General features: G+C 36.7%; 1 protein-coding gene and 1 pseudogene across 3 annotated transcripts; both read right to left on the bottom strand.

Moving 5' to 3' along the window:
• Nucleotides 1-697: 697 nt before the first annotated feature.
• LOC129255455 (uncharacterized) lies at nt 698-8606 on the bottom strand (annotated as a pseudogene).
• A 6876-nt stretch (nt 8607-15482) lies between these two features.
• LOC129256902 (synapsin-like) lies at nt 15483-21764 on the bottom strand. Of its 3 annotated transcripts, none has more exons than XM_064097453.1 (5): nt 21690-21764; nt 20705-20807; nt 20345-20457; nt 19814-19873; nt 15483-19247 (listed from the first exon to the last, which is right to left on the bottom strand). In XM_064097453.1, exons 2-5 carry the CDS (start codon nt 20762-20764, stop codon nt 18956-18958), a joined length of 525 nt encoding a protein of 174 aa, XP_063953523.1. In that variant the 5' UTR covers nt 20765-20807; nt 21690-21764; the 3' UTR covers nt 15483-18955. The 3 variants fall into 3 exon arrangements, with proteins under 3 accessions (XP_063953523.1, XP_063953524.1, XP_063953525.1); XM_064097454.1 differs by having other exon boundaries at nt 21714-21734; XM_064097455.1 differs by lacking the exon at nt 19814-19873 and having other exon boundaries at nt 21690-21752.
• Nucleotides 21765-22226: the final 462 nt, after the last annotated feature.

The raw sequence follows: 22226 nt of genomic DNA, 5'->3' as shown, positions 1-22226 counted from the left end.
ACATAGAAGCGTTCACACACACACAAAGATTTTCAGATTCACCTGATCGGGGTAACATAATAAATGAAAAAAATAAATCTTGAATGGCAGTGTAATCTTTGGGTCTTTGCAGTCAGGTTCCTGAAAGTAGCTTCTCTTTGTAATGGTCATTTACGATTAGGTTTAGAAGAGATAGTGCTTGAATCTATTTGACTGAACAGGGATGTCAAGATGCCAGCGTAGGGCATTGTAAAATACTAAGTCGGTCTTCATACGACAACTGTTGCCTTTTCTGTTTTCAAACTATACGGGTGGCCCGTCTTTCCAAAGATTTGATTCTGTCAATCAGACATCTGTTAGTGTTAGTATAAATGTTAAATCTTGTAAGGGGTGCACCATATGGAAGGGAACATTTTCTTGGGCCCTTTTCATTCCCTGGGAGCAAGACTGGCTTACCTGCTACACCAAACTTAACTGCATCGGCATTATGGAAAACTGCAGGCAGAATTTGGTTTTCCTTTTTAATCCTTGAGGCAGTCTTGTGGGCATATGAATTCCTGTGTTTCATCAAGGCTTTCATTCCACTGCTTCAATACACGATAGTTTGATTGCACACAATACATCATGCTTTACCAGCGACGTTGATTTTTCAGAAGCAGTCCGAGAGAATCGTTCCTCTCTTGTCTTTGTTTTCCAACCACTTCCACTGAAATTTGTTCTAGATTCCACCGTCTGTTTGTTTAATCTTGGTTCCTCTTTCGACATCCACACTTGTTGAAAAATGATTATCATTAAATCCACAATCTGTGCCACTATACCGCAAACAAAAATTCAGCTTGGTATAACATTAACAATGTGAACAGGAATGAAAACACCGTACCATACTGTATCGCGCAAGTGAATACATGGCCACCTGACTGTCCACGCATGTTTACAGCTGATATTTCGCTAGACTAAAATACAGTAATTTTATCTAAATTCAAAATTACGCTCAGAATCCATACAAATATTTTAATGTACGGTTATCAGTCATCACAAATCACATACGCACACTTTAGTCTGGCATAATATGACCATATACGCACATGCGCAGATAAAAGCTTGATTAAAGTAAGCATTAACTGATGGCTCGTATGATTTGAATTACACTAACACAGGATTTTTTTTCTTTCACCATAGCGTAGGTAACAGCCGTACTGAGCAAAGACAGCTGTCTGAACGGCTGTACCTGGCTGGTGACTGTTCTCTCCGGTCTGAGAAAACTTGACCAGCCGAAACTTCAAGTAAAAAGAAAAATGGAAAAGCCGGAATTCCGTCTATAGCCGGAACTCTGGCATCCCTGTGCAGATACCTTTCTAATTAAATACATATATCTCAGTTACATATATGCACTGAAAATAGGTATACTGGCAAAGAGTGAGAGTAGGAGGGTGGTTAAATACTAAAGCCCCAGCACTTTTGTTATTTCATGTGTACATTTAAAGCTGTCTGGCAGGCATTTCTTGAGATTTTTTGTAGAATTATAAAGGCCAAATTCTGGGTATTTCCCAAATGAAAAATTTAGCTAACAATTTGTTAATTTATTCATTTGGAAAATACCCAGTTTTGTTTGGATGAGTTGAATCTCCTTATTCCCTTTCCTGACAAATGTTAAAAGTTAGCATCAAACAGAATGAAAGAAGAGTTCAGCAAGAACCAATAGATTAATTTATTTCTGCAAACACTTTCACTAACGGGATTTGTAGAGTTTGTAGAATATGCCAATTAAAATATCCGTACCTAATTACTTTTCCCATTTTTATTTGTTTTCCTGAACTTCTGCAACATGGCTTCCTGGTGATGCTTCCTAGCTAAAAGAGCAGACTGTCTACTATGTTCCTTGACTTTTTTCTTTGCTGGAGGAAGCCCATTCTGTACTTTCAGCTCAAGATCTCTTCTCTATCAGTTACACACTCTCTTTTCTTTTCAAGCACTTCTCGTGCTCTTCCCCAGTGCTTGATCAACTGGATCATGGAGAATGTCTTTCTGTCCAAAATTCTCAACTGCTCTCTTTCCAGTAGACTTCAAGGAGAACTTTACCGGTTGTATAGCACTGAATGGCTTTATGTCTAGTGAGAAGTTTTCTCAGTGATGACTTTGCCTGTGACACTGAAGAAGCCCTCTATTTGTGGTCCATGAAAACAGCTCATTATGGCTTTGATTAACTTTCAGAGACAGTGATATATCTATTTTCCCTGGTCTTCCTCAACAACCAATAAGACTCCTCAATCCATTTCTCGTTCATCAGCTGAACATACACAGTTGCCATTTTGAGACCTGTTCTATCAATGAGATTCCCAATCTCTCTTTGCTGTCATTCCAGTAAGGTGATATGGAAGTCCTGAATATGCATACACTGACGTTGGTATTAAATGCCGCCACATTTACTTATTCAGGATGTTAATGTGCAGCCGTTTCATACTGGCTGAGAGCCCAACATTGACTAGTCTCGGTTCCAGACCATGCAACTTTTTTTCCATCCCCATAGTACTAATGTCACTTTTTCACTTCCAGATGCTCAAGGAGTTGTCCTTTTCAGTGTTTAGCTTTTAGAACATTTCTCGCTCTCTCTGGCCTTGGCATTGCATGCAAAACTGTCCTATGATTGCTGTTCCATTTGGTGAGGTGGAAACCTCCTCATGCTTCTTGTAGCCCTTTTGAGATCTCTTTGTCCTCAGCATGAGGTACTGAGTATAGACGATCGTCTACACAAAAGTTCTGTTGTATGATATGTGGAGCTTGTGATCACATTGGTCTGCTGTCTGTTTCAAAGCATAGTTTGCACTTGCTGGTGAAGAAGTTGCTCTGAATACATGTACGGTCATGCGATATTCCTTGCTTGTACATTCAATATTTCCATCAGGCCACCATAAGAACCTGTGGAGGTTCTTACTTGAGAAAACATAGCTTCTATGTCTGCTGTGACTGCAATGTGGTCCTGACAGAATCTGGTCAAACACCCAAAAGGCTATTTGTAAGGTTTGGCCCCTGTAGAAGATTTTGGTTCAGAGATTACCCCTTGTAGACCCCTATCTGGTATTGGTAAGGAATCTTCCCCAAGAAGTAAATCGTAGTTCCAGACATTTAACTGATGATAGTACTAGTAGGTCTAATTTGAAAGGGAAGGCTCAGTTCTCAAGTAGATGGTGTCTGGGTCTGTGTCATCTGCTTGGGTCTAGATGTCAGGTAGCAAGGGCCCATCCACATCAACATGGTGCTTTCCTGCTGATAATTTGTATGAGCTGCAAAATGTTTTGTCTAATAAATATTCATTTAGTAATTTTTCTTTCCTTCACAATGGCTGTTTTAGTGATAAATGAACATCCATTTCCTATTAAATGTAATGCATTGTAAAACAAAACCCACACATAAAATGGCATTCATATAATAATATTCATTCACCACTGAATACTAATCCTTGCCTACATGTACATATTTACTACATCAACTTACCATGACAAGGTCTGCATCGTTTGTGCGTAGTTGATGATTGCTTGAGTGTACATCATTATCTGCTCCTGGAAGTAGGCGTAGCTCTTGTACTGGACTGCTTTACTCCATCGAAGATAACCCTCTGTAGCAGGACTGCTCCCTTCTGCTAGACGCTCTCTCACATACGGCAGGAGCAGTTCACACGGTCCACCGTGATACACAATCTGCAGAAGCTCCCACGCCTTATGGTGATCAGAGGTGCCCTTGGCATATTTCTGAGCTCTCTCAGATCTGAGCCCATCACTTTGGCAGCATCTTCAATGAAAACGTCCCAGTTTAATGAGACAAAGCTGCAGACAGCATTCTTTTCATAATGGCCGTGCCCTGCATGAAGCAGGAGCCAACGAAATTTAAGATTGTCCTCCATTTTGTACTTGACTCCAGGATGGATTGTTGCCATGTGCTGTGTGAATTTATCCTGCCCTTGTGTTTTTTCTTTGCATAGTTGACACTTATAAAATGACTTCAAAATGTTCATGGCGATGGAGTATGGCAGCCCATCACAAACTACGCAGATCCACTCTCGGTCACCATTTCCAGCAACATTCTTCACCTTCGCATCTTTCCCAATGTGACTGATTCGGCGGCAATTGTTCCCACAGAATAGGGATTCACGAAGAAAGGGTCACGTGCTGAAATTTGATCGTCTTACTCTTCTTCTACTTGGGAATCTGCTGCAAAAGTTACACATGTACCCTTTTCACGGTGGGCGCAGTGCGCTGTTCTGAGCCTGATGTTTTCATAGAACTTGCAGAACTCTCTTCATCACCTTTTCCTGCATCTGCTCTTCTGCTTAAACGTTCTCTGTAATATGCACAAATCTGCTTATTCCGTCGGTTGCTCTCAGAGCATGAAGGGCAGATACGATATTCGCGATTAAATGCATTGTGAGATACATGCATATCTATATCGTCGGTCATCTTTTTATCACCACTGTGCCTCTGCTCATTGACTATCCCTAAAATTTCTTTAGAGAGTGATTTGTATAGTTCCTTGTAATTAGCTCACTAGCTTTGACATTGATCTTGGACTTTGCATGTACTAAATCCTCCAACTGATCCTGACGTTTGTCCTGCCAATTGCTGGGTTTCATTCCCCCTTGTTCTTGTAATATTCCATCCTCTTCAAATGCACAGATGCTTGTTATTATGGATACTCGTACCTTTATTGTCAGCCGTCACATGATACGTCTTTCCCTGAACTTTATCATTGTCAAATGCTCTAACAACATCCATATTCAAAGGTGGAAGTTCTTTGTACGCCTGATGATCCAGCCACTTTCTCAACCTGTAAAACTCATATAGAGCATCAGGCAAGAGCTTGCTCTTACTTCCAGAGTAAATCAAGATGTTCTCCTTGAAAGAGTGGGGTAGCACACACTTTGGGTTAATGTTAAAATAGGACTGTTCTACAGCCTTGCATACACCATAGACTTTCTTCTCTGCTCCCTTCTCCCTCTTTGCCAATAAATTCAAGTCACAATCACTCCACACAAAACATTGCAGAGTACTGCATTGCAAGACCCTAACTACTCCACTGAATCATGTGCAAGCGAACTTTCTGAAGTCAGCAGAAATGTTAAGTTTGATGATGTTATGTCTGTTTGGATAGGTTTCCGCTGACTTCTACCAATAGCATGTGCAACTTCAGCGATATTTTCTTGAGGGAGAGATAACACACGGTTTGTTAGCTCATCCGGCCCGAAGGGGCAGATGAGCTTATTGCTTGGCGTCTGTCCACAATTTCAAAGTTCTTCTTCTTCGTCATTTCAAGTCCGATTTAAATTCTGTATGCTTTATATGATAGCACTAGGTGGGGGATTCAAAACTTCTACACAGAATTTTGAAACTCATTGAATATGCTAATTTATGTGCATTTTTCAAAGTTCAAAAAAATGTTTGTTGACCGATTTTAATTTTTTTTGCTTCCATCTGATAGAGCTTCATGAGCTTCACCAAACTTCTACACAGAATTTTGAAATTGGCTGTCACAAAAGTCTGCTCTGCTACCGATGATAATATTAGCTTTGGTGACAGTGAGTGTGGCGTGATTGATGTCAAGAGCTCTTGGAATGAGTTTATCTAAGTACTCTGCGACTAATGGTCTTGTGATGTGGTAGATAACTGTAGGTATTATGGGCAGAAGTGGTTGGTCAAGCTTTAGGGTGATTCCATACGTGTCGTACGGGACATTTAGAGAACATTTGACAGTTTTTGACAAGAAAAACAAAAAATATTCCATTAGTTAAAGGTGATCATCAAGTACTGCCAGAGTGTTAGGAAAACCAAGACTTAACATGAATTTAATTCACATCCTGTATAATACAGATTTAAAATAGTAATGTGTCGTATGGACGCAGAAAAAGTGGCTTTTTTAGAAACCTCAAGTTTGTACTCTAAAGTCTGTGAGTTGGACAGATAATTTTCATAGAAACTGAACTCAAATTGATATTCAATTACCCAAGAACAAACACATCTATGAAAGAAAGCAAAATAAACATTCATGAATAAATAAAGCAAATTACAATTTTCGAGAACATTTCGGCGTACAGGACACTCAAAATGTGTCGTACGGGACATCTCTAAATTGAAGCCAAACTTTCTTACTTTATGTCTCTTTGACTTCTTCAATCACTTTATGTGGCTGATGATAATGATAATCCTATCAAACAAAAGACATTCATTATGTTAGAAACCGCTTTTGGCTGAATATTTCTGTCAATATATCATAAACAAAATAATGTGTCGTACGGGACACTTGTGTATTGAACAGGCACTTGCGTATTGTACTGGACAGCCTGAATAAAACAATGAACTTTTTATCAATCAGAAGGGGAGCATTGCCCCTAAATTCTTCCTTTTAAATGAAAAGCCTTTTAATAAGTAGTCCTTCAGGACAATATAATTACGTAACCTCAATATATACAATCGGGAGCAATATATTATCATTTTTTTTCATGATGGGAAATGTACAATGGTTCACAGCATTTTTACGAGCTGAAAAACTTGAGGTTTTGTGTGAAGTTATATTTTAGTGAATTAATTGATGATTTCTAATACACTATTTAAATTTTTAAACAATACATAAATGAAACTGTTTGTGTAAATTATGGGGCTAAAATGTTATGATTTTTCATATAAAATGTATATATACATGATATATGTGGCAACTGTCACTTGTAATTCCACAAAATATTTTTTTCTAAAGAAATGCGATTCTACTTTTTCAAACCTTTCTGCATTTCATGAAACCATATGGTTTGTCTTATTTTCCAGATTTTTTTTGAACAACATGGTTTGTCTTATTTTCCAGATTTATTTTTACAACTTGAAAAAAGTGAGGAGTTTCAATACTGTATATAAAAAATTAGTGATCATCTAGGAAAGTCCAAATAGATGATTGATATGTAATTTTTGTTTTACATCTTATAATAATTTAACATTAGCATGCAAGAGGAAGTCATCTTAAAGGCTAGGGTGAATCAATTATAAAGGTTTACTTTTCATGCTCAATGACAAAGAAATTAACCTGCTCTGACCAGTGAAAATCACCAGTTTAGCTGAAGGGATTCACAAGAGATTACGCCTACATGAAGTCAATTAAAATGGTTAGAATCACCTATTTCATGTTCTATTGAGATAAAAAGTATTTTTTTCAGTTCAATTTATAATAATAATAATAATAATAATAGCTGGATTTATAAAGCGCTTTTTGCCTAAGGATACAAAGCGCTGCTATTATTTCCCCGGCTTTAGCTCGAGCTACCATCACCGGCGCTCAGTGCATGCAAGGAATAATTCTGCCGGGTACCCATTCACCTCACCTGGGTCGAGTGCAGCACAGTACAGCACAGCACACAGCACTTTATGTCAAATCAATTACTTAAATTAAAATAGGCCTACTATTTATAGTTTCTGAATCCAAATCCTGCAATTAAATGCAGTATATATTGTGTGTCGTATGGGACAACTTTTAATAGGACAATTATTGAAAAATGAAGGGCAGTAATTAGATCCTTATGGGATAAATTGATCACCCATGGGTCAAAGATAGAGAAACTGATATTGCGAAATTGCATCATCAAAAATAAAATTGTAGGAAAACTTTTGCATTTTCATATGTCGTACGGGACATTGCCAAAAATAGGTTCCGAAAAATCAGGGCTGCCCCTATTATGGATCATGAAAATGTTGTAGATATTATTTGGAACCATCAATGATACATTATTCCATTGACCTGCAATATTTTCAATCTTCTCGTATCAGGCAGTGTTTTTACTTGACTATTTAATTAGCAAAATTATTGAAAATTGAAAATTCTATTTTTTCCCCCCAAAAAATATATCTGACTTCACCTGTGGTTAAAACTCATAATTTTCATAAAATTTAGGTATCATAGTAAAATATTACACTACTTATGACTTTATTGAAAGCATTTTGAAATTATGATATTTTTGAAGTTCTAGTGTGGAATCGTCCTTTATGATGGGAATGTGGTTCAGCATTATGTTGTATTCAGTCTCAAATAATCCAACGGTTGCTCCAATCCAAGTGTAGTTCTGGATTTTGAAGAGTTGTCTTGTGTCCGTTGATGTTTTGATGAGGAGATAGAAGAGGTCACCTTTGGTGAGTTCTCTGAAAGATTGATACAGAGATGTTTAGGTAGTGTGTGAAACTTATAGTGCTTATAACTGTGAGTAAGTAATGTTACAATGTCGATATTTGATATGGACAAGCATAGTAGAGGTGTTCTGTCGCAATAGACCTCACAATTCTAGTTCATAAGTAGTGTTAAGAGGGCAAGCATGCTGACTGACATAAAAGTAATGATAACAATTGGTTGGTAGTTAGAATGTTATGTATTTTACCTCAGTAGAACAAGCCGGTCATACTGTCTTTTTATTTTGGAAAATTTGATGCCATCTTTTTTTAACTTTTTGGGCTTGGGTTTCTTCACTGGGAGCACTTTGGCTGTCAACCTTGTGTTCTCTGATGTGGTGGTCAAGACTCTGATAATGTCATGTTAGTCACCGTGGGATGGTTGAATATTGCTATTGCTGCATCAAGGTACCCTTTTTCAAGGTATTGTGCTAGCATGGTGATATCTGGAATAAGAAAGAATGAAATCTATATAAAACAAATTTCTGATATGAAGATTTGGGGGTATTGGTAACAGGTTAATGATAGTGTTGGACAATAATTAAAAGATGAAGTGTTAGCAAAATCAACAGGTAGAATTACTTTGGCTACATGCAGTGTTTGTTAGGCATGCTGAAGGCATGTACTGTACATGTGTTGAACTATTTTGATGTTGCACATAATTTTGTGTTATGTTTCTGTGCTTGGAGAATGAATGTTGTTGATGAAGGATTCTGACAGTGAGAGGATGCATTACCTATATGGGGAATGCATCTTCTCACCTACTGATTTTTATGTTGGAAGTAAATGTTGGGATAGTGTCTGTACTTACATTGGCTGGAGATGTGTATGGGTACTTTCGAAGACGATGCTTCCGAAGACGAAAGAATGTGCAACCAAACGTGATCTTACATGTGATGTCCTCTATGACGTTCTTTGTGACGTCACGGGTGTATTAGATTATAGAATTCTCTTTTTGGCTCAGATGTATGCTGTTTCGTATTTTACTATTTTACTTTGAAAGTAATTGAGAGAGTTCCGTCAAAGCCTTAGTGCTGGGCCACCTACGGTGGTTCCGGGAACATTGCGTCTAGCACAGTAATCTGCCTTGCAAGCCATTGATTTCACATATTGTGACAAAGTTCCCAGTAAGTGTTTTTATAGCCCCTAGCCTGGCATTCCTGCAGATCTATGAAACCATCACAAATTGCATAGTCAGTGGTTGGTCTGGTGAGGACAGGAGCCCTGGTCAACAATACCTTTACCCTTGACATTGCCTTCTCGTGTTCTGATGACCATTCCTAATCGACATCTCTTTGTGTGAGTCTTCTCATTGGTTCGAACACATCAGACAACATAGGTCAGTAGAAACTTTGCGAGGTAGTTAGCACTTCCTTGAAGGCGTTACACTTCTGCAGGGTTGGGTATCTCTAGGATAGCTTTGACATTATCGGGGTCCACTTTCAGTTCTTTGTCACTATGTGTCCCAGGAATGGAATGCTTGTTGCCTTCAGCACCAACTTCTTCGGATTAAGTTTCTAGTTTATGATCATGGTCCTTCTCTGCTTGCTCTTCAGTGTCACCTACACCAAACAGAATAATATCAGCGACACACTCTATTCCATCAAGACCATCTAAAGCCCACTTGCAGCTTCTTTTGGAATATTTATGTGGACACATTGAGACCAAAAGGTAGTCTCTTTCACCTGTATCTCCCAAACGGGGTGTTCATTGTCGTTAGGTAACTACTCTCGTCATCAAGCTCACAATAGAGATAACCTGATCTCAAATTGAAATTGTAAAAGACTGGATTTTGTCAGCTCAGGAAGGGTGTCTTCCATGACCGGCAATCGATGAATCTCCCTTTGCAAGGCTTTGTTGAGGGGTCTTGGGGTCAATGCAAATGTTTGCGACTTAATAAAGAGTAGTCAGTTCTGGTTTAGACAAGGCATACAAGGTCTGCTGCGACCGCTGAGAGCTCGGGCTTCTCGCCCGAGTATGGCTGTCCATGTCACGTTTTCTCAGCAGGGGCGCTTGGGTTGCCTGCAATCGGTTGTTGATCCAAACATTTCTGAGCAGCCTAGAACATTTTCAAAAACCAGGAAACTGAGGCAATTTCAGAGTCCTGAGAGGGATGAAAAACCGACTCGTCTCTCTGTGCATCTCCCTGATCCATCTTGATTTTCTCTACGGGAATTGTGTTGTATTTCTCCACACGGTCGTCCTTAGGACACTCAGCCCCCTCTATTTTACACAGCAAAGTCACGGACATCCTGGCAGGGAAATTATCCTCATCCTTATTGGCTGATGTGGGCCTAGCTTTTGGCTGAGCTTTGATCGGGGCCTTGCTCCGCCCTGATTTTACATGAGGGTCCTGAACAGGGTTACTTCCCCTCTCATGAATGGAGTCCTTTGGGGCTTTCCCCTTGGATTTAGTTTTGGAGGGGGTCTTGTTCTTGGGAGGGACTTTCAATCCTAACCCTCCTCCGGACTTTGCTTTAACTTTATTTAACTTTAACTTTGATTTTCTTTCCTCCGTTTTTATGCAAACCCTGTGAACTGACAAGAACTGGGTTCTTAGACCTCGGTTTTTTTGTCAAGATTCAGGTGTATGTATTAAACTCTTAAGAGCGTTAGCGCCATGACTTTTCGGTTCGGGCACCGGCAAAAGAAAGAGGAAGTGAGCCGCACACGAGGGGTATTTATAGTACAGGCGGGGTTTCCCACCTTGTCGTACGGAGCTCTTTTCTGCATTGCAGACTCTTCTTTTATAGAAGTTTATTTTTGCCGGTGTTTTCGAGCATGGCGATCGAATGGCATTTAAGGGAATAGGTAAGTATGGCGTATCTGAAGTAGATATGTTGGACCTTTATTCCCAGAAAGCTGGCAATGATAAACCCAAACAAAAATCTCTGTTCATATCATTCATACTTCCCTATTAATTCAGTAAAATAAAAAAATATTTAATTTGTGTCCAAATAAAATACTTCAGGCATATGCATAATATAATATAATCATTGAAAAGTATACTTTACCTTGATTGGTAAAATGTAATACTTGCATCACACTTGAATTCAAACCATCAATATTTGTAATTTGTGTTGCCTTATAATGATATCAATCCTATCTGTAATCCAAAAAATGCAGTATAACACTAAGGTAAGTATTGTAGCTTAGTTATCCGTATAATGAGTCTTAAGCTTTTCACTGACAATAACATCACTAAAGGCATGCCTTATCACAAAATACTGTACAGATCAATAACATAAATCTAATTCACTATGCGTTCTTTCTGTATTGTACGTTCGCGTGTAAAGATAATCACTGCGTTACAAGCGATTGGCACAAATGTCTTATAAATCTTCAACACATTCATTAGAAATCAATTTGCCTTTGACTCGAACAATTAATGAGATAATTTTAAACATACCACTGTGCCTCTTGTAATCTGTATTTCAGGAACTAACCAAGGATAACCTTGAATCTTAGAAGTTTGGGTTACAACCCTACATATTTTCTTTCTACTTTTTTTGTTGCTACGTAAACTATGAAGTGCCAGATGAAATTATGCAAGGTATGGAATGTGGATCGCTGCACTCCCACCAAATTACTTTTATCTTAATACCTGAACCATTATACGTGCAAAGCTAAATTACCAACAAACTTGAGTTGAAAGTAATTTCCACAGATTAAAAAAAAAAACTCCATACCTATGAAACCACAATGAACTATACATATTGTGCAATCGAGCTATTACATTCAAATTTAACACTTTCATTAGCATACAGGCATGTAGATGTGTAGCAAACCAATAGGGTCTACAAGGCTTGGCACTGTGAGCATTAAACAAACTGTACAACTGCATGTACAACACATGACACTCAAACTATGTATAAATCTTTCAAAAAGGTAAAATCAAAATACATCGCACATCCCAACAAATCAAGCAAACTCGAGTGCAGCTGCATGGCCTAAAGACCCCATTAAGCCCTTAAAAAACTTTAACCTAATTCACATGCTTATTGCAAATAACATGAGCACACTTGCATGAAGCCTAACAGTTCAACAATAAAACAACCTTTTGTATTGGCCTCCAGTATTCAGATGCCTTCTTCTTGGGTCGACCCATCCTGTCAAGGTTGCCATTTCCTACTCGTACATGCACTTACCTGACCAAACCATCCGCATCCAGAGCAGCTGCAGTCACAACAGCCAGAGGCCATTTCACACGCGGTACCTCCTGGTCAACAACCAGTACTACATCTCCTACTTGGAGATTTCTTTGGGGATTTGTCCATTTCTGGCGCTTTTAATTTGATTCTCTATTTTTATCATTTGACCTGATTGTCTTATCTCTTCATTTTGGGCACAGTAAAAAGTAGTTTAATGTGTCTATGGACAATCAAGTCTCGGAATGTGTGATTTAAACAGAAACTTACCCCCCGTTTGTCTGGTTGTGTTTGTGTTGTCACATCTTTTTTTTGAAGGGGTGTCTGTGCATGTGGGCTTGACGTCAATCGTCTCCGTTTCCTTCGAAGAAATGGTGATGCATGGACACTGTTCACCTTCACCTTCCTCCCCAAGTAGACATTGATTTTACTGATTTTCTTTAATTTTGATTTATTTTTTATTACACTTGAATTACTTCAGGCTAATTTCAAAATTATTTTGCAGCATCTGTCGCAAATGAATTTTTTTATCCTTGATCGGGGGTCATTTCAATTCCTAATGATTTGATTCCATCAGCAGTTGTGTAATCTCTGTGATTCATTTTTGCATTTAAAGTTCTTCTTTTAGGATAATCAGTCAAATTACAGTCACAATTACAACACCAGTAGTCCTCCATAATTACTAAAATAAATTAATGAATCAAATAACAAAATTACCACCAGCAATCAGTTTAACAATTGAATTACCACCAGCACTCCTACAAGGCAATATACGAATACAATAATACGATACGATACACTACACTACACGAAGACAAACGATACTAGTTATAATCGCGATATATTGAGACATTAAAAAGTTAATAACGATAATGACGTCATTCAAGATGGCAACTTGCAAAAAAAAACGTCAGCTCAGGTGAAAATGTCTTAGATGAAAGATTTCTCAATCATCCAGAGGATTTTTTTCAATAACTCCGGTCCAAGGTACGCAATTACTTAAGTTATTTACATTTTCTTGATAATGGAAACCATGAAACTAAATTTCGCTTAAAAACAGTTTTAAATCGCGACCTATAAAACGTTAGTTCACTTATATGTTTGCTGTACGTACGGGCCTCCAAGCTCTTCAGTCTATGTATGGTGAGTGGAGCCAATGTAGTTCAGCGGAACAACCAAAATACAGAGACTGAAGATTTTGGTCTACGTTTTGACAAGCAAAGTCGGCGACTGTGAGGATAAAAGACTCGCACATCGTATGTGCTGTGAACAGGGATTTATCTCCTGTGCAATTCGAATTACTATATCGCAGAATTGTGATATCCCAACTGGAAATGTGTGCATTAGAAATTGCACATGGTGAAGTATGGAAAAACCGCTACTGGAAGCACGCGCGCACATGTATTACAGGAGAAAAAAGACGGACGTAGCTCACTTTTTATGGTACAGAAAAAAAGACGCACTTGGCAATTTGAAACTGTGCTTATCGTAAATTGAAAGTTACTTGATTTTGGCTTTTCAGATATTTAAATTACATGTATGATATGGCTTCACTGCTCACTCACGGCGGCCGCAATTACCTGGAAAATATTTGTGCCCGGTCGTCAAAATTTTGATGATTTGGGGGCTTTATGGGCGCAATTGATGGCTTTATGAGCGCGAATTTGTGCTCAGCGCCTGCTTATTTCAAGGCTTGGCCAGGTGATTCCAAGCAAAAGTGGACATTTTCAAAAAATTTATATTGGCTCTATTTCAAATCTGGATGAAATTTTTCTATCAAAACCCATAAGGAATTTCAAAAAAAAAAAAAGGGGATCATAATTAGCCATTAAAAAAAAAAAATTCTTACACATCTCCTTATAGAAGAATCCAAACCAAACCAAGATTCTATACATGGGACTACATATATATATATTTTTTTACTTCATTTCAATTTAAGAGAAAATTATTTGGTATTTTGTACAATTTTCTTTTGGATAATCTGAAGGTCATTATTTTACATCATATTAGAAGAATTTTTTTCAAATATACCGTTAAGTTCATTTTACATTGCTTGTGTGTGGATATTTCAGATGTCACTGTAACCGTAACCGGGTATGGGTTTACATTTTAAGTCGTAATTAACAAAATAATACACCAATTTATTAATGTAGTGCAGCATATTATAGCTAGAACAACAGAGAATCTAATCAATAACTTGTTATAGCCATTTAAAGTTCACAGAGTTTGAGTGATATGTTTTATCCTAAAAATGCATGTCCATACTCTTTCACTCCGTAACCATGTTTATGAATATTCATATCTCATTAATTAAGTGGATTACTGAAACAAATGTTATTGTTTTTATAAGTGGGTTTCAAGAACTGTCAGGTACCATTTCTTTGCAAATAACGATTCAAATATGGGTGATAAATTTGTTTGTATGCTAAAATTTGTTTCTGAATGTCACTCCGTTTCCTTGGAATTGCCCACAACCAAGATTCTGATCAATTTGAGTTTTAATTCTTCAATATTCTATGGGGAAAATATTCAAGGTACAATCATTTTAATTCTGGAATAGATGTACTCTATAAATCAATCAAAAGATGCACTATGTCACTCAATGGGCATTCTTTCTTATTCAACCCTTGTAGATCAATACTGCCCTCACTCAACAAAAGAAAACATGGTAATTATAATACTGTACTTCTATTGTCTAACTTTCTTGATGATTACTATTGAGACTGTGTAATGGCATGATATTGCACATCAGGTTTTGTTAATTAGAAAGTTAAGTGAAGTGTCGAGAAATAAAAAACAGTTTAAAGATTTCAGTTTGCATATATAATCTTTGTTTTTCAGTGGTGATGGATAGCTAGCTACTTATCTTTTAAAGATCTATAGTTATCCTCTTTGTGGGTGATATCCAAATGTGTTGGTTTATAATAATGCATCTTTTCAATGTTGAAAGTTTTATTTCAGATAACAATATGTTTGTTATACTATTTCAATTTATTGTACTCGTCTATGATATGGAAATATTTGTGATATTTTTGAGACAAATAAAATACACAACTCCAGCTGGAAACCGCGATGACTTAATTATTATTTTCTGAAATCTGTTTCTGGCAATGGATTAGCTGTATTATATGAACACAAAGACAATTATAGAAAACAGGCCTCTTGATACAATACCAATTCTAAACATTTTATTGATCACTTATACATTTATCAATACATTATAATAGATAATACATTTACAAGAAGAATATACAATCACATGTTATTACCAATTGAAAGGGAGAGGAAGAGAGTAAGAGAGAAACAGTATATAGAAAAAATAAAACAATAGTTACAGCAAAAAGTATACTATCCTCCGTTCATTAGAGCTGGGTTAAGCCACCATTGCACTTGTATACCTGACCCAAGTGCATTATAAAAGTTATTACTATGGAACTTTAATAACCATCCATGGAAAGTTGGAACATGGAAACTTGTTGTTGAGCATTGTTTTCATTTATGGTAAACTTATCATATACAGCAGGCCATAGATGAGTAATTGCACTAGCTCTAAAAAGAAGAAATTTATGCTTCTTAGTATCCTTTTACCCTTACATGGGTCTAGATTTACAAAACAATACTCTCATTGAGCTTTTACATAGTAAAGTATATTTCTTGTTTTACAAAAATTTGATTTATCATATCAACTATACAGTGCATTCCAGAAAAAAGGAAACCGGGATTCTCAGATCTTTTTTTCTTCAAAGGCAAATTTATTATGATGTTTCATTTACATCATCATACAATTCAAATATTCCTCTACATTTTGATTGCTAATATGTGATGAACACTTCACACATTAATGAGCAAGATGAGTTTGAAATTTTAATGTCAAAATCATGTTGCGCAGAAAAATTGAACAAGATTGGTTTGTGATACGACAACTGTGCTTATTCGACGATTGGCTCATTAGCATTTCTTTGTATTTAAGTTCTCTCACTGATCTCTGAAATGACAGTGGATTCACATTCACATGTGGGTTTCTTCGCAAAGCATTTCTGATAGGCCTTGATATCTTTCGTTTGTAATCTGCCATGTGTGAATGATTGGCTAAGCTGCTGGTCTAAAATTAGAGATTAGATTCCACTCTTACCGTAAGTATCAAATTCAAAATAAAAACATACATAATAATTGTGAAATTTATCTCTGAAAATGTGTTTCCTTCTTTATGGGACGCACTGTATAGGAGAGCAATATGTTACATAGCACATATTTCACATTAAAGATAAATGCTAGTTGTGGTAACGATCTCAAAATGACTTTTTACAGAATCCAATATAATGACCACCCAAGTGTCTGTATGAATAAAATATATGTGCCAAAGAATTCTGGAAGAAATTGTGTAATTGCTGAGAAATAAGCAAAATAAGCGCGGATTCGGGCACTTCTGTCGGGTCTTTATTTCCAGCAATAATAATATACACTGTCCCACGTATGCCTATCTGTGTTGGCGATCTTCAGTGTGATCGTTTTTCAGCTTAGATTTTATGATTTCACAAAGTTCAGTTTATGTAACTGTACCAGATCTAGATCCACGATGATATAGTAATACTTAACCTTGGTTTTACAGACTTTCTCACGAAATCAGTGTTTTACTGCAACTACTTTCATTTAGCTTTAAATCCATGTTATTCAATGGGATTATTGCATTTGAATGTGAACAATAGGAAATTCACCAATGTCATCAATACTTCCATTTTTAATGACGAGGTGGCAGCATTAAAGAACCTTGCACATAAATACATTCTCTTTTGGTGATAATGAACATTAATATTTATATAGCTACATAATTAATGTCCAATCTGTGAATAGCCCTATTAAATATGTACACAAAGAAGATAGTGTAACTTGATAACACTAATATGCACTGTAACTCTGAATACATACATTTCCAAGATATACGAGTACATGTTTTTTACAATTTCATTTTATTAGGAAGAAAGGTGCCAGAGAAGCCTATATACAATATTGACTTGTGATAAAATGAAAGATGGAAGATTTGACTCAGGAATGTATTATTGTAGAAAGGTTTACTCAGTACAAAGTTTACAAAGACATAGATATCTTACATGAATGTCTTATTTCTGAGAATGCCCTTATTTATACACTATTGAACATAACATGGAACAAACTTATATTATATAACAAGTATATTAGCATTTAAATATTTCATTCATCCACGTTAATTTATATTGAAAGGGTTAACTTTTCATTCTTTTTATTTATGCAGAAGGCATTACATACAATGACTATTTCTGAAATAAAGAAAATGGCAGAACCCACATTTCTATGCACTTTTAGTCAATCCATTCAATTTCAATGCCATGGGATTTGTTCAGCCCTCTAGTAACTATTATAAGGGGATACCATATTATGTGTCATTTATTACATTTTTATATTGCATCTACCATAAGATTTATATGGCATTTGGATCTAGTCTTCAAACATCGTCAGCTCTCATTATGTAAAAAGTGCTTCCTTCCATCAAGACAAGAAAAAGAGATAATTATCATCCAATTTAATTAGTAAATGGAGTGTGTTAATTCACATATGACCAAACATTCAACATGCTTTCACAACTTGTATCATTTGGCAAAGTTTCTCTGACAAGAAAAAAAGTCATACCTAGAGGTTGTTCTACACATGTTAAAATGATAAACATATTTTCATACACAAAACAAATAAAATGGACCATTATTGCACAATATGTTAATTTGACTAATATCATATGATGGTTACAGATTTCTTATATACAACATACGTTATATTTCAGACAAAACTAATAAAAAGATGATTCTATTTGAATTGAAAAGTTACCAAAATAAAAATGATATTCAGGGCATCCAGGATATCCATGGATAGTACTAACAAAATTACAAGCGTCTTTGAGGTGTGACATCTTTTTATTTGTAAAGCTACAGGGAAAAAGAATGAGTTTACTAAAAAAAAAATTGAATTTTCAACAATTCTTTTCTCCAGAAGCAAATCTCTACATGGTTCATCCAAATATTAGAATAAATAAAATTTGAATATGGTAGAGACTCAGTTCAATGGCTATACAAGGCAGCCATTGAGTTCTAGTCCTTTGAAGTGACAACAGGTTCACACCAACGGTCATCTATCAAGTAAATCTACAATCAATCTATTCAAATTGAAATTTGCATTACGTCAACTTCATTCACATTCAGACTTAGAGCTATTAGTTAGTCTGTATATTCTCTATGAACTAAAAGTACCCATATAAGATTTAACTACCGGTGAATCTGCCAAATTTGAATCACTTGGGACCAAAGAAATCTTGACATTCAACAAATTAGACTTTGTCCGGTATTTGACTTGATGGTAAACTTATGAAGACTGACTGAACTTTTTCATTTTTTGGTGTATGTTATTTAGGCTTACACTAGCTAGCTACATAAGCTTCATTTGAACATCACATGCTGAAAGTCAAAAGAAAATTTACTCTGCTAGATGAGTATTCCCCTATTGATTTGCAACAGATAACATATAAAAAGAAATTGACAGAAAACCATTTGGGCAATCAAAAAGACATTCAAACTCAGCCTAACAATATGCTCTGCAGTAAAATAAAATAAGTTATCACAAATCGCCAAAGATGCTTGCAAAAGTTTTCTTAAGGTTCTTGAAGGTATCTTCGTCTTCTGTTGGTGTCATCTTGGCTGATAAAGATGCCTGAGAACCTCCCGCTGTGGCATTGGAGGTTGATGTTGTACTGGGGGCACCCAAGGACTTCACGCTGTTTGGGGTATGGTTGTTAGAAGCCCTGAAGGGTGTGGTCTGTGGGGAGGTAGCTGAGGGGGAGTGGGGTGCAGAGCGAGAAGTACTTGGAGCTGGACTGGTGCTTAGCAGTGATGAAGAACTTGCTTTTGTACTGTGGCAGAAGGCAAAGGGGAGAAAGGGAGATGGACAGACAAAGAGAGAGAGATGAATAGAAAATTATTTTGTATTTCATGAGTGATTCAAGCATGCAGAATGTTAAGATGATTTATATAGTTAATATGGTATTTTGTTTTAATATTGTACAAAATATGTTCTGTGAAATCATGTCTAGACAATTATACCATAAATTTCAGTTTGAAAACTCCAGAGAAAAGTTTAACTTTATTTATATGATTTTATAAATGGCTGCGGCCAAGTGGTCTACGGTGCCTGACTAGACACATGGAAGTCTGTGGTTCAATCCCCAGCTATGCTGCTTTTGCCCTAGAGAAAGGCATGTAATCAAATGTGCTCTTTTATTCTACAAAACAAAACTACCTTTAGTGTCACAACATGATCAATAAATTTATAATTTCAAAATTCATATACCTGTTCACTGTATTATTGATTTAATTATTATGCCTTTGTAGTTTAATGTATATTTTCGGGTATTGTTTTTTTCATGGAAATAAAACATATCAATCAATAAATCATAATTTGCATGTCCTTATGGTTTACCTGATTATACTCATACATGTAGGTGCGTATTCTGAAGCCAGGTTTAACTTAGATGATGGTCTGCTGCAAAAATGTCATAATTTTTACTTACATTGTATATCTCTTATGATTATTGTGCTCTTTTCTAACTCATCATGGTGAAGAAAGCTATCTTATTTATCCTTCCGAAACAGATAAGAATGATTTGAGAGAAAAATGAGCTGATACATTGAAATCATACTGTTATAAAATTATGACACTATTGGCTATCCATACTTACACCACAACTCTAAACCTGAGTTTAAATTAAACCCGACTTCTGAATACGGACCATAGTGTTGGATGTACATTTAAATATGGAACCCGAACAATATCAAGCTAGTCTGGCGACTCGTCCAATATATCCCACTCACAGGCCATCCAGTATTATCTAATAAGAAAAATATCCTGGCTTGCAGGGACTTTACTCAAGACGTATATTTATATGAACAATGACTCATGTATATATGTATCTTGTTATGTCAAGATACGATATGAAAGTAAAAAACTGACCTGATGGTGTTTTTGATGATAACAGCATGCATTTTTTGAATGACTAGATCTGCTATTGCTTTTCTATCCTCTTCTTGATTTTCACCCATTAGAGACATGGAAGAATCATTCACCTGCAGATGTGGAACAAGAGAACATTAATGTATAATTCTTTTAAAGACTTTCTTCATTGTCATCTATTTTTCTTCTTCCTTCCTTCTCTTTCTCATCCTCCCCCTCCTCCCCTTCTCCGTCTCCTCCTCCTCCTTCTTCTTGTCTCCTTTCCCTTCTCATGCATCTTACTCTTCTTCATTTGTTTTTTCAATAGCATCCTTCTCCAGCCCATCACTGCAATCATGACCAGCACCATCATGTACTCACCTCGATGATGAAATCCTTGCCATCTTTAGTATGTATAGCTTCCACTGTGACAATATCCATTCCTCCAAACAGGTTTGCAGCCTCATCTATCCATAACTTGAATCTGAGTACATCAATAAATAATAAAGTTGCAATCACTCAATCTGAACATTTGTGGAAAAGTTGTTAATCTTGAGTGATCTTTACATACATTTGACTCAATCAAATCCACTTGGTGAGCAATGCTTTGATTGCTTGACTGATGCAGAGACTCCAACTCTCCCGCTTTCGGCGAGAGATCTCCCGCCGAAAGCCCATTTTCCCCAAATCTCCCGTTCCCCCACTTGAGATTTAATATCTCCCGCCCAGGCTCTGTTTCTCCCGCTTAAGATGTATTTTCTTCCCCTTAAAATTATCTTTCTCCTGCCCAAACACCTTTTTAAAAACTGCAATTGAATTTTCATATCCAAGCAGATTTCAAGGTAACTAGAGCGTCAAAGATGTGCGCAATCTCGTTACTTTAGTGGGCGCGAGCTATCTAGATAGCATCATCCCTCCTATAGGCCCTCTTATGTTGCATATATACCAAAGAATCGATATAATGACATGACATGAATTGATGACTATATATCATTAGAATGTAAAAAGTGAGGAAATTCCTTCATTTTGGTTTCTAGGAATACCATGTGAAATAATTAGAGAAGCAGTAAAATTGCTGATAACAAACTTTAAAGTATACATCCAAAGAAAATTCACGAAAGTGATGATTATAGACAAATTATATATGAATGGAAAGGTCTTGTCTTTTTATACACAAATATGTCACTAAAAAGTCTTATTGATGTCGTGGAAATGCAAGAAATGAAATTATTAGAGACCATTCTAAGCCCCCCAGCCGCCCCCAGACCGACAGTTCACGCAGTGAAAACAGTCGAGAATAATGACGTCACACAATAATCGAGCTCATCATCCCTCTGTGCATAATACACTGAATCACCTTACTGACCTCTTCAATATCTTCCGAATTTACCGTTTTCTTCATGTAATGTGACATCCGAATTCTGTTTTCGACAACTTCAGACTATAAGGGAACCAGAACTGTGTTATTTTGCCCGTTTTTTATTGAATTGTGAACTGGAAAGATCGATTTTGTCCACTCGACAGTCTTCGTTGTGTTGCTCTACTAACTATTGAAAAACTCCAAGCTGCACTGTCCCATTCACTTGCTCCCGATGCATGTTGCAGGCTACGCTGTTTGATCCAGTCAAAAGTCAAGGTAAGCATGTTTGGAAACTGTACTTGTTCTGACGATGCATTCAGGTCAGATGACAGATACAGATCTGATATAAGTTTAGAATCATGCATTTTGGCATAACTACTATTAAAATTAAAAAGTTTTTATTTTAGAAATAATGTTTTTGCACAATTCCACCCAAGGGTTCATTACATGCCGCCACGCACAGAAAAATCAAGCCATAGAAGTCGTGGACCCAAGAAGTGAGATCCCAGACGCCTCCAGGCTAAGCACGCGCGACCCACTAGT

This window comes from Lytechinus pictus, chromosome 3, assembly GCF_037042905.1.
Source record: "Lytechinus pictus isolate F3 Inbred chromosome 3, Lp3.0, whole genome shotgun sequence".
Taxonomy (NCBI): domain Eukaryota; kingdom Metazoa; phylum Echinodermata; class Echinoidea; order Temnopleuroida; family Toxopneustidae; genus Lytechinus; species Lytechinus pictus.
This window is presented reverse-complemented; position numbering and strand designations above follow the sequence as displayed.

Coding starts and splice junctions, on each gene's coding strand:
- LOC129256902 (XM_064097453.1), bottom strand. CDS start 20,764: ATGGATATTGTCACAGTGGAAGCTATACATACTAAAGATGGCAAGGAT. Junction 19,874..20,344: donor ATCATCAAAAACACCATCAG/GTCAGTTTTTTA, acceptor TTTTTGCAGCAG/ACCATCATCTAAGTTAAACC. Junction 19,248..19,813: donor ACATGTATGAGTATAATCAG/GTAAACCATAAG, acceptor CTTCTGCCACAG/TACAAAAGCAAGTTCTTCAT.